General features: G+C 50.1%; 1 protein-coding gene across 1 annotated transcript in view; it reads right to left on the reverse strand.

The window, feature by feature from the left end:
• Nucleotides 1–13,818, reverse strand: part of LOC122377481 — a 128,050-nt gene that overhangs the window by 12,390 nt on the left and 101,842 nt on the right. The window contains exon 5 of the mRNA XM_043357537.1: nucleotides 8,687–8,830. Coding sequence (XP_043213472.1) covers nucleotides 8,687–8,830 — 144 coding nt within the window. The remainder of the gene's footprint in view (nucleotides 1–8,686; nucleotides 8,831–13,818) is intronic.

Raw genomic sequence — 13,818 nt, forward strand, 5'->3', positions numbered from 1 at the left:
CAGAACTACTTCGTAAATGTTCAAATGGTTGCTTAAAGGGACTATCCCACCTTTAACATGGGGTTTGAGTTGAGATAGCCAAGTTTGCGGCGAGGTTCAGAAACCACTATCTTTCTAGGTTGCAACCCCCGCGGCCTCTTGGTGTTGAAGAAATTCGTTCCCTTCATTTGAAAATGGGCCTTGCGCAAGGCCCTATCTTCAACATAGAGCGACCGTTAGTGTGACGTCACCTCGTTTAGTCATTCTGATTTAAATGGGTTTGTTCGTTGAAAAATCGCTTGAAACTTGGTCTGAACTTTGTTGTGGTGCCTACAGGGTAAAAAGAATCAGCTTTATGACAGTAATGTGGCCTGGGGAAGGAGGTAATTTTGGGCTGTGACGTCACATATTTGAAAGTTTGTGTTTGGAATATGGGAAGCCTAAGATGTTTAATGAAAAATAAATGCCAGAACCGTGTTCCTGGTCATCCAATCTATAAAGTCGGGCACAATTTAACTGGTTTTAACAACATTTTAGAAGGTGGGATAGTCCCTTTAATTCGAATTCAGCTCCAAAAACTAGCCTAGAAACATGTAAAACTCGAAAAAGTGAACCGAGGTCAACCGAGGTCACCAAAGGTCAATGACCTGACCTGACCTTCAGGTGACCTAGACACACACCCTTATGTATGGGAGCAACATCAAATCACATGTTTGAACGTTTGAAACCACGAAAAGCTTGCAAACGCGTGGCTAATGCGAGCCGACATACGCCGAATCGCGATTCCGGCCAAACATGGTCTCGGAAAAGAGGTCACAGGTCAAAGGTCATTGGGGTCAGGGTCATGAAATTTTCAGGGTAGGTGTAAAATTGATCAATGCGAGGGCACTGAAGGTTTCGTCGCGATCGGCCGCTTTTTACGGGAGTTATTCGCGAAAAACCTTAGGGGGGTTGCATCACCCCCCCCCCTGTGCCGGCGAGGGTTAAAGGGATATCTCGGCATGTGGTAAATGGTAAATCATAGCCTTCGGTAAATCTCCTCCCAGCCTTCGGCTGTGAATGAAAATGCAGTTTTATTCAGCTCGGGACCTCGTGTCTACCGGCACTCGGTCCTCCGCACAAAAACCTCGGTGAATAAAACGCATTTCCCAGCCCCGGTAGGGAATAAATATTCCCGAGGTGAATAAAACTGCATTTTCACAGCCCAAGGATGGGAAGAGATCAAGGCCGTATAAAAGGGGTAGAATCATCCCGCAATTTCCAATGGGCCGGTCGCTTAGCATTAGCGTGACGTCACTGATGGAGACTGCGCGGCGCCCGGCTCCAAGGTGTACATACGTCGGGTACAGTTAGTTTAGTTAAGTTTAGTGATAGTGGGCTGTTTTAGGCAGGCTATTCGGTGCCCACATCATAGATACTTGGAGATAAGGATCAGACAGAAAGTAGGAAAGCGTCACTGGTACCCGATTCACAACTTATCAAGCCGGTTTTTTAATGCATTTGTTGTTTCTGCCTCTACCACTGCTGATGGAAGGCTGTTCCAAATAGGGACCACTCTGTTCGAAAAGAATTTCGCTCTTGCTTTGGTCTTCACCCTTTTCACTTTCAGTTTCAAACAGTGTCCTCTAGTCATGTGAACTTGCTCCTTGACACCACAGTTGGCTACAGTTTTTGGCCTACAGTTGGCGCTGTATCGCTGTTACGAGGGGTTTTCAAAAAGTTCTCGGCCCGACCATGGAGGAGCAGAGATACGACGTGGATTTATTAGCCCAAAAATGTTCATTTAGTCAAATAACCAGCGTTAAGACAAAAACATTTCGCGCAGCGCTTCGCGAGAGGCCCCAGGGTCTCCATAGCCAAGTGGGTTTTACCCATCTGGCACGTCCAAGACGGCTGCTTTTGTCTCCTTGCTGTCAGCGAAGTTGCCATTGCTAAGCAATTGTTTGATGGTGCCTCACTCTATTTGTATTTTATGTAATTGACGGAACGCATAGTAATTTTATCTCGCGCAAAAACACGCTGATGGAAAATTTGATGTGCAGATTTGAGGAGAATAAAGACAGTCGGTTTTTGGATGAAGTTAACCGTCTTTTATATTCTATTTATTTTTTATATTACAAGCTATTTCGGCCTTTTTCCTTGTATATACGGGTGGTAAAATGGCTCCAAAGAAACGTAAAGCTAACGATGACGAGTATATCGATGCGATCGATGATTATTCCGGCAAGGAAGACGTCGTACGGTGGCTGAACCGAACTGAAATACTGTGCGAGCTGCAGGGCAGTGATATCATGAGGATCCTGCCTCTGAAGCTGAAAGGTGACGCATTCACTGTTTATGCAAAGTTGCCAGCGAGAGATCGAACGTCGTACGAGTCGGTGAAGGACGCACTGCAGTCTGCGTTTGCGCCAGATCCCCTTGGGGCGTATGAAGAGTTTGTGGCTCGGAAGCTCAGACCAGGTGAAGCAGTGGACGTTTTCCTGGCAGACCTCCGGCGACTGTCCACACTTTTTGGAGGTGTTTCAGAACGGACCCTTCTGTGCTCTTTTATCTCTGGTCTTCCACTAAACGTGCGTGAAGCAATCGGCGCCAGCTATCGAGTGCAGGACCTGAGCATCGAGAGCGCCTTGAGCAGTGCCCGACGGGCCGTGAAGAATGACCCGGCGATGGCAGCCGCGGCGGCAGGAGAGCGCCTCACGCAGGCACAGAGAAACAATCACGAAACGACGGCTGAGCCATCTAGAGCTGCGAGACGTGTGACAAGACGGTGCTGGGTGTGCGGCGAACCCAACCATTTGGCGTCTCGGTGCCCCGTCCGTTCGGGAAACGGCGTGGGAGATGGTGTGTCAGCGCCGGCGTCATCTCCCGCGCAGTGACGGGTGGCGCTCTGCCGGTCGTAGACCTGACTGTTGACGGGCACAGGTGCCGAGCTCTGGTGGATTCTGGCTGCACAGAGAACCTGGTTTACAAGTCTGTGTGTGAGGCGTGGCGGCCTCAGAGAACAGCGGTAACGTCGATGAGTGGAGACCCGTTTTTCTCCAGTGGGGTTGGAACTGTGCAGCTGAGAACGTGTTCCGGGCAGTCGGCGAATGTTTCTGTGCTGGTTCTTGATGACAAACCGATGGGTGTCGAGATGGTACTCGGAGTGCCCGCCATCTCGGCTCTGGGTGGCGTGATGATTGCATCCCCCTCTGATGTCAAGTTCTGTGGGAAGCCGACTACGCCGCCCACTCCACCAGGCCTTGAAGATGAATTGGTGGTGGACACGCCCGATTTCTCAGTACGGTTTGATGCCGACCAACGAGCGTGGACGATGTCGTGGAAGTGGGAAGATGGAGCTGAGCCAGCAAGTCTATCCAGCAGTGTGCCTGAGTATGCCATGTCAGCAGAAGCCAGGCAGGAATTTGAAGCCGAACTTCAGACTTGGATAGACAATGGATGGCTAATTCCATACGATCAGTCCGTCTATGGCCCTCCCCGTGGACTGTTGCCGCTGATGGCTGTGGAGCAGGGAAGTAAGTGCAAGGTGCGACCCTGTCTGGACTACCGTCAGTTGAACAGCCACGTACCTGCGCACACAGCAGAGGCCGACGTCTGCACAGACACGCTGCGGAGGTGGCGCCGCCACGGTAAGAATCTCGCCGTGGTGGATTTGAAGCGAGCTTACCTGCAGATTCGCACAGACCAGCGCCTCTGGCCATTTCAGACCGTGATTGTCGGCGGACGGCGTTATGCGTTGACGAGGGTCGGGTTCGGATTGAACGTGGCCCCGCTGATGATGAAGAAGGTGGTGCAAGCGGTCCTCAGCCAAGACGCCGATGTGGAGCGCGCCACAATACCGTACGTGGACGACCTGTGTGTCGATGAGGACATTGTTACGGCCGATCGTGTAGTGGAGCACTTCTCTAAGTACGGCCTGGAGTGCAAGCCTCCAGAGAGAGTCCAGGACGGAGCACGGCTGCTGGGCCTGCGGGTTGGAGTCGCAGGAGACGGTGATCTCCACTGGACTCGGGATAACGCAGTCGGTGCCCCTCCTGATGTCATGACACGCCGCGCTGTGTTCTCCTGGTGCGGACGTCTGGTGGCGCACATGCCAGTGTGCGGCTGGCTGAGGCCGGCGGCGGCCTGGCTGAAACGTCGAGTCAATGCTGTGACTCACCACTGGGACGATGTTACCGACGATCCAGAGCTGCGCGAGCAGATGATGTACGTGGCTAAGCGGATGGTGAAGGATGATCCAGCGCGAGGTCACTGGCACGTCAGTGGAGACAGTGCTGTCGTGTGGACGGACGCCTCCTCTGTGGCGGCGGGAATCACTCTGGAGACGCAAGATGGAAACATCATCGAAGACGGATGCTGGCTTCGAAAGGATGAGACGACTCACATAAATATGGCAGAGCTCGATGCCGCCCTGCGAGGCATCAATCTAGCTATCGCCTGGGGCATGCGAGTCATCGAGCTGAAAACGGACTCGGCCACTGTTCATCGCTGGCTCGACGATGCATTAAGTAGCCGAGCACGTCTCCGCACTAAGGCCCACGGGGAAATGCTGATACGGCGCCGAGTCGACATAGTCAAGCAGTTGGTGGCCGAATTCAACCTGCATCTGACAGTGACTCTGGTGAAGTCGGCGGACAACAAAGCGGACTGCCTCAGCCGGGTTCCCGCTCAGTGGCTGCGCGGTCCACTGAACGGAGAGTCCGCTGGGACGTGTGGTGCTGCGGTGAATGCTGAGTGCACCAGCGGTGATGAAGATAGCTCCAGCACGAGCGGTGATGGCGGCGATGGCGTCGGGGCAGATGGGACCGAGGACGAAGAAAGAGGACGGCGAGCAGCGGTTTGCGAGGTGCACACCCGCGCAGGCCATCCTGGAGTACGGAGAACGCTGTTCTTCGCTCGGCGCGAGATTTCTCCGAACATTACGAGGAGAGAGGCGCGTGCTGTCGTGTCCCACTGTGACGCATGCAGGTCTATCGACCCAGCACCAGTTAAGTGGAAGCCTGGGAAGCTGGAGGTGAACGAGTCCTGGACTAGGCTGGCGATTGACGTCACGCACCACCAGCGCAGTCTGTACCTGTCGGTGGTCGACTGCGGTCCTTCGAGGTTCAGTTTGTGGAGATTGCTTCGAAGGGCAGATTCAGCGCACGTCATTGAAGAGCTGCATCGAATTTTCAATGAACGTGGAGCTCCAGAAGAGATCCTGGCGGATAATGATACCGCCTTTCGCAGTCGGGCGTTTGCAGTGTTCGCGGCAAAGTGGAAAATTCGGCTGAGGTTCCGCGCCGTCTACCGCCCAAGTGGAAATGGTGTGGTAGAGAGGAATCATCGGACCGTGAAGGTCATAGCCGCAAGAACAGGGTGCACCGTTGGCGATGCCGTGCATCTTTACAACGTAACACCTCAGGACGGACAGAGCTCGGCTACGACACCAGCCGGACAGATCTACCGGTACTCGGTCAGGGACAGCGTGAGGACAGTCACTGGCACTGGTGGTGATCCAGCGGACGGCAGCGGTCCGGAGGGCACGGACAGCGCCTACACTGTCGGGGACGCCGTGTGGGTCCGACAGCCTGGATCACGCTGTGGTGATAGGTCGCAGCCGGGTGTTGTTACCAGGGTGCCGTCACTTCATATTGTGGAAGTGGACGGGACCCCATGGCACGTTGGTGATGTTCGGCACCGCAGTGAGAGTGGCCCTTGAAGGTCAGGGGGTGGTGTTTGATGTGGGGTGGTTCGGCACCGCAGTGAGAGTGACCCTTGAAGGTCAGGGGGTGGTGTTTGATGGTGCCTCACTCTATTTGTATTTTATGTAATTGACGGAACGCATAGTAATTTTATCTCGCGCAAAAACACGCTGATGGAAAATTTGATGTGCAGATTTGAGGAGAATAAAGACAGTCGGTTTTTGGATGAAGTTAACCGTCTTTTATATTCTATTTATTTTTTATATTACAGCAATTTCCTTATGTTCTGTATTCTGTATTCTGTATTCTGTATTTATTAGATCGCCAACAGGCCCATCGCCCTTTTACTGACGAAGTCAGTTACACACAAGCAATACACAAGATGACAGTACCTACATAAGAATAAACGTAAGAAAATGTGATAAATACGGTAAATTTATAATCGGCAGGAGTATATAGTTATTGAGGACAAGATAAAATCACAAGAACACTAGACGTAAAATCGATTCATGAGAAAGAACTATGACTAAGGAGTAAGAGGTCACACTATGACTAATAAGTAAGAAGTCTCATAGACGGTACCTACATACAAGATCAATAAAAGTAAAGCACGTAAGTATGATGTAAAAGATCACATGAAAGTGCCTTGCGTAATTGTGAAGCCGATAGCGCGTGTTTTAAATGAGTATGAACTACCAGTAAAGAAGTCGGTGGTCGGGTCATGGAGCAAGAATGAGTTGCATGCAGCTGGGATCCTGACAAACAAGCATCGTTGCACAGTGTTCACTCGCGCGCGCGGTGTGTTCCACAGAACCGTGCTCCTCGTCCTCCGTGCCGGTATGGCAAGACCGAACGCACCGACTAACACATCATTGTCCAGCTTCCCACGATGAATATGGAATAAAAACATGATATCGTACTGTATGAATCTAGACTTGATGGAGCGCACTTTAAAATGTGAGAGTAAAACCAAGTAGTCCAGGTCGTCAGAGCGCCTGTCGGAGTAACGAGCTTACCACATCAGAAACTTGTTGGGGAAGAGGTGGCAACCAGAGGGTGCAAGGTACGAAGAAAAAAGTGGCTGTGACAACTACTCGAAGCCACAGCTCACTGCTTCGCTGATCGTCACCCTGCTCATGTGTGCTGGTGCGTGGTCCTGGATCAGGCGCACACTTCTATATCAGGCGCACGTCAGCTTCCCTAGTCTCTCCTCTATATATGCTGCTCGCAACTATGTATTATCGAAGGGAGGTGTAGTATTCATCATCAATTGCGCGCCTCTGTTTTAGAAAGTTAACGAGCAGAGCCCCGTCAGCATCCCAAAATGCAACCACTGTCACCTTGCCGACTGACTTCAACACGTCGCACACATTTGGTGGCCTTTGCCCTTTACTCAGTGTGCTTCCACTTGTGCAACTCGGTCACGCCCTTAGGGTCAACGTGTGACACCCACAATCCCTCCACGGTAACAAGAAGTTCAATGAACTCTTTTGGATCTTCGATATAGGGACCAAAATTTTCGCGTTACGCCGCCTTTCGAGTTTGCCTTTCCTCTGGAGTCAGCAAATGGGAGATGCATTTTGCAGAGATATTAAGCATATTAATACGCTTTTGAAGAATGACTTTGAGGAGCCTGATAGACACCTCCGCTTCTGCTGCGTTGTTCCAGACCAGAACATTTGCCATTTTTCACAAAGAAGTGCTTATTTTTCATATTTTATTGAGTCAATGCTATTGATGGCTGGCCACTGCGGGGGTGACCATTAATGATCTGTTGACCAAAATTGAACAGAGATGCCCACTTTTTGACGCTACTGTAAGAAAGACAAACCTCAACATGTGTTGGCACTAGCTTTTCGTGAATAACGTTTGGTGCATTTTTCTGCAATGCATGAACCAAATCACTGTTCTCTTCTGGGCGTCGCCCATTCTGACCGGGAATGGCAAACTATGTTATGATTAATTAGCAGCCTGAACCAATCACAGGGCAGATTGGTTAATGACTACGTAAGTAGACATCCCAATAACACTTCATTAAATACACTGCGTTACAGGCCGCAAATTTAACTCCTTCATGGTTGGGCCGAGAACTTTTTGAACGCCCCTCGTATAACTGAACGTAACGACAACTAATGACTCTAAGTAACTTTTTTACCCACCTAAAGGTGATTTTTTTGCTGGTGCATTGCCGACCCGAGTCCCAGGGTTGACAATCCTGAAATATGGGCCGGATGGCGACTTCGCGACGGGATAAGGAACGATTGCAATTGTTGTGTCCCGCACCGCCGATTGTATTTTCAATTTTTTTCTGAGTTGATGTCACTTGGCGTGACCTGGTGACCTGACCTTGAGCAGCCTGGGTCTGAAATTTTAACAACATGTGCGGAAATAATGCACAAACAGATGTGCCAAAAAATGGCGACGGCGGCGTGAGGGCGCCGCCGTTTTTTAGATATCTGCGAAAAACCGCAGGGGGGTGTTCAAACAGATTCCACCCCACCCCCACCCCCCAGGCCCGGCGCGGGTTAAACCGTGCGTTTTTGCGTTTATCATGCAGTAATAATGATTATTCTGACTGTTCTGCAGCAATAAAAACATTGCCAGTGCAAGCAACAATTACCTTTGTTCAGTTGAATTACGTTGATGACAATACTATGTGAACACCGTAGTCCGTAAATATCTTATTAGGAATATATCCTTCCGCTCAGAATATTCCGTAATCTTTGTCTGGGAAAACAAAATGGCCTAGGTCCAAATCGTTTCCCAAATATGTACTTTCAACATCAGGCAAGGCGGGCCAAAACGTTTTCCCAAAAGCACGTGCTAATGTTAAAGGGATATCTCGGCATGTGGTAATATACATATAAACTCACGCAACGAGACATCCTGAGGCAACTCTTCAGTCATCTAAAGAAAATGGCGCATCACCCCCCCCCCCTTCCCCCAACAGGCCACCGAGTGTTCAGCTGTTGTTATGCGCGCTGGCTGTGAGATGGGACGCACCCGGCTCGGCCGGCCCCCACCTGTATGACGATGTCCGAAGTGAACACTCCCGATGGGTCTTGGCGCACGTCGCAGCTCAGGTCCTGGTACCCCAGCCGGAAGCTGACGGCCATCTGATGGTGCACGTCCAGCACGCACGAGTTGGGACTGTTCCGAGCGTAAATCTGACCATCAGACACACGCACACACACCGGTCAGGGCTACAGTCGTAAATCTGACCAACGCACACGCACCGGTCAGTCACACACACGATCACACGGGTCGGTGCTACAGACAGGGCCGTCAGTATAGGGTGTTCACTAAAAAATGGGACAATATTCTGTGCGCTGTCAGTTGAAAGTGCGTCTGGATAGATTACTGCTTTTTAGTGCACGTAGAAAATACAACATTTTTAACACATGACCGCGCTTGAATTCATTTTTAATCAGCCCCAGACAAAATGGACGGGTAACAGGCAGACAGCGAAGGAAGCTCATTGGCACCTTTTATAAAGAGCACTGGTCCAAAGGGAAGTCATTTACTTACAAACACTTCCAAAAGATGGGAATTTCGAAAACAACACTGTATCGCATCATGGAAAAGCTTGATACAGGGGACTCCCTTAGCAGGAAGCCGGGAAGTGGTCGAAAGGCGAAAAAATGACCCCAAAAGAGATCTTAAACCTACAAAGGTACATGAAGGAACATATCGGCGCCTCACAGCGAAAGGCTGCACGGAAGTTTGGTGTAAGCCTCAGCTACATCAGCAAAGTACTTAGCACTAAGACGAAGTTGCGCTACAGACGCCGAAAGCGTGTTCCGGCGGCCACAGAGGACCAAAAAATAAAGCAGAAGACCAGATGTGGCAAGCTTCGAAGGAGCGCTATGAAGCCCACCAACAAAACTCAAATTATCATGGACGATGAGTCATATTTCCCTATGAAAGGTCACAGTCAGCCGGGAAATGTTGGATTTTATACAGATGATGCATCTGGAGCCGGGGATGGTGTGCGGTTCGCCACAGTGAAGAAGTTCACGCCAAAAGTCGTGGTTTGGGTGGTCTTTTCTGAACACGGGCTGAGCAAGCCCTCCATCATGGAGAGTGGCGCAATGAACGCCTACATCTAAAGCACCCAGTGCCTACCGAGGCTCAAGGAATTTGTAGATGCCAACTACCGTGGTAAAAAGGTTATTTTCTGGCCAGATCTCGCTCCGGCGCACTACCAGAAGGACGTCCTTGCCACCCTCGAAGAGCTGAAAATACCTGTTGTGGCTAAGGAAGATAACCCACCAGCGGCACCACAAATCCGCCCCATCGAACGACTTTGGGCTCTCCTGAAGTCACGTGTGTACGCTGGTGATTATGAAGCAGAGACCAAGAAGCAGCTGACCAAGCCAATCCGCCGCCAAATGGCTGGCATCACTGCAGACACGTGCCAAAAGCTATGGAGGCGCACGCGGACAAAGATCCGCTTTGTGGCAGACAAGGGGAACACAGGCCTTCGAGAGCTGTAGCCTGTAGAGTTCGAAAGAGGAGAAGAAGGATAATGTAGTGCTGCTGAACTTGTTTCACTGACGTTATGTTTTCACCAAATACACACGAAACAAATTTGTCCCATTTTTTAGTGAACAGCCGGTAGGCAAACGCACTGCTTTAACCCGCGCATGACTGCACACTGCACAGTGATGCAAATGGGGTTCACGAGTGGCCATAAATACCAAAAAGTTAAGTTTACCAAACCGAGTAAATCGCGGTATGGCTAACCAAAGAAATGTTTGGTGCATCTGAAATCACATAGCTTTCATGTTTTTGCAAAACTGGCCTCGTGTATGATTGTCAGAAGTCGTGACATTTTCTATGTCGTAAAATGACTGTCAGATACTTGCAAGCTCAAACGCCGCTAGCGTGCGTTCATTTAATACAAACTACAAAAGTTATACATGGCAATGATCCCTAAAGCCTGCTGCTTTTCATGCCTGGTCACAAAAAAACATATCTCTTTTAGTTTGGCGGTGATCTAATCATCTGTCATCATGTTGCAATAACAACGTTTTAGTGAGAAATATTTGCTTTCGTTTCACCTACAGCAGTTAACACAGTGTGTGGCCGTTAGTGCACCATACCATAGCATTCCCTTATCATTTCTGAGCTACACCGTGAAAGAATTAAGGCGCTAGCACAGGGCAGGCCGGCGCTATTAAAGTTTTTGTCCGGCGCGATCGGGTGCCGCGGATTGCTTTCACCGCGGATTGCAATTTCGACAGACGCTTGACTTTGACCTGCTATAAGTAGGTCAAATATTGACTTAAAGTAAAAAAATATACTCAATCGCGAGATCTTGTCAAGAGCAATCCGTTGGTTCTTGTTGCAAGGCGCTAGGACACTTCTTTTATGAACAGGAGAGGGATGCACCGGCGAACCCCCGCTGTGGCCGCCCGCCCACCGCGGCACCCGACCGCAACGGACGAAAACTTAAGTAGCGCCGGTCAGCCCTGTGTTAGCGCCTTAACCCGACAGCAGCGAATCCGCCGCCGCACTCAGTGTATCCCCAGGTCTTGACCAACTAATAAGAGACGCAATATCTATATGGACAGGGAAGCTATGCGATTGAAAAAGCTGAAGCGGAAGTTGTGGATCCAGTACACCCAATCCATGGATGACATCTGCCTTGCACGTTATAAGCGATGTAGCAACGACCTGAGACGGCTCACCCGCAATCTAAGGAAGGAACTGGAGAGGAAGCTGGCGGCTGACCTGAAGGCAAACCCAAAGGCGTTCTGGCGGTACTCGGCCTCAAGAACCAAGAGCAGGACCGGCGTTGAGAACCTCCGCACAGAGTCGGGTCAGCTTACAGTAAACGACGAAGAGAAGACCGCCGTGCTGAACGCATTCTTCAGCTCGGTCTGCATCGAGGATGACCTTCGGCCGATGCCGCACGTCGGGGACGCGTACAGGGGACCAGTAGTAGAGGACGTTGACATCTCAGAGGACCTGGTAAAACAGAAGCTCGCCCAGATCAAGACCTCCTCAGCCGCTGGACCTGACAGCATTCATCCAAGGGTACTCCACGAGACGAGAGACTCAATATCGGCTCAACTAGCAGCTGTGACGTGTGCCCCCTGGGGGTCCGGAAGCGGTGGGGAGTATGTCTTCAAAAAAAATTATGGTTTAATAAAATTTCTTTCATCGGGGGTGTTTTTCTTTCCGAGATGGTTGCCGACCTGCGCCGTGCTCTGGAACAACCTCAGGTGAGTGTTTTCGGCTGGTAGATCCTCAAATGGTTGATTAATGAGTTGATTTTCTTGCTGTTTGATTTCTCTCTTGTTCAAACGTAATTACACACCCATTTCCAATTGCTGATCGGTCCGTTGGTTTCAAGCTGACCGATTCCTCTCCGCCACCGTTCCTTGCGCCTGGGGCTCGTCACAAACAATATTTATAATGAGGCTGGCTTGTCGCTTGTCAACATATAGTCTTCACTGCCTAGGATGGCATCTGTCTCATAAGGAATTTAGGACACGGATGTCTCCCCAAAGCATATAATTTTGATGCCTCCCTTGAGGACATAACCTGAAGCTACCATCTGATACCTGATAACTATCCACCACTCTCTCCCTTTCTTATGCCTATCATCCCAAAGATAATCGAGTACATCCCCCATTTAATGTCGCCCTCAATGCTGAGATTAGATCTCCCGCTGGTCCTTACACTATATGACGCATACCTCAATCTCCCTCAGACTCACTCTCTTTGTCATACCTCTCTCACCCCACTACAATAAATTTGATCCCGCGTTGACCTCTCAGTCCCTCCCAGCAATTGTTCTAACTCCCTCCAGCGGTACATATCAGGGACAATAAACGCAATTTGTTCAATAGACTCCGTGATTAGTGTAAATTTCATCTAATCTTACTCTTACCTCCCAACGACTTATCGCGCCCCATTCCAACATTGGAATCGTGTGTGCTCTTCCTAGCACCTCTTTGGCCCCCTGGCCCAATATTCTCGAACACCTACATCACTTGACCCTGATTACTTGTCTAAAGGTGCAACGCAGGTAGCGATTACATTATTAGCTTTCGTCGATGGGTGTGATTGGTTCAATCAATCTCTGCTGGCCCACTCTCTTCGAACACCTACATCATTTGACCCCGATTACTTGTCTAAAGATATGACGCGGGTAGCGTCAGTTATTAGCGTTCCTCGGTGACTATGATTGGTTCGTCAACCTCTGCCGCTCACGGCACGTCTCTGTCTCCCTACTTAAAAAAATCCGCGGCCGGACGTTGGTTACTGACCCTTGCAGCCCTTCTGTGAGAGACCGTCTTACGCGTTTTCACCCAACGAACCGGTGGACACAAGCCTGCTACCCCGACGACCGCAGTCTCACCGGGCTCATAGACAGGTACCTACTCAGTACTCTCATGCAGTCATGGCACCCGCAAGTGGCGCCTTCGGATCATTGACCGGTGTGATTCGAAAGACTCCATGACTGAATCTATCCTGCAATTTTATCCGACGCCGTGGAATTCTGTCCTGCAGATGTGTGTTCAAGCGCGTTAGCGTCATGAGTGATGCATGCTGCGATCCTTCCGACGGTGGACTTAATTCACTTACCTCATCCCGGCGGTATTCTCCTCGCCTTATCCTCTATCATTTTCGTATTTGTCACTCACCTTCGGCAGTGTGCTCCCTCGTCCAGTCTCTCTCTCTCTCTCTCTCTGACTCACCTCTCAGCTTGGGCGTCTTATGGCGTTCTTTGTTCTGATATCTGCCTAACATATTTACTTACTTCCTCCGTAACGTGAGACAGTTCCAATCCTAGTAGACTTAGACGTATCAGCAGAGTCAAAAACACATGAAAGTGTTGCAACATACCTCCTCTTCGGCTAGCATCCATCCTTAGATCTTTTCCTCCTTGTGTAATTCCGGTTTCAATATCTATCGACCACTTCAGAGTCACTCCTTCTGTATCTCCTTACCTGTCTGATCCGTAGAATCCCTTCAGTCCATGTGCGCACCGCTGCGCGGTACGAGTCAATTGTTACCCGCGACATGAACAAGAAAATCATTTGATAGAGAAATCTGCGCCGCCAAATACTCAGACCATCTACTACTCCTTTCATCTACACGATATTTACGCCTATCATCAGAAACGTCTCCACCGTAGCTT

This window comes from Amphibalanus amphitrite, unplaced genomic scaffold (assembly GCF_019059575.1).
Source record: "Amphibalanus amphitrite isolate SeventyFive unplaced genomic scaffold, NRLGWU_Aamphi_draft 000045F_arrow, whole genome shotgun sequence".
Lineage (NCBI taxonomy): Eukaryota > Metazoa > Arthropoda > Thecostraca > Balanomorpha > Balanidae > Amphibalanus > Amphibalanus amphitrite.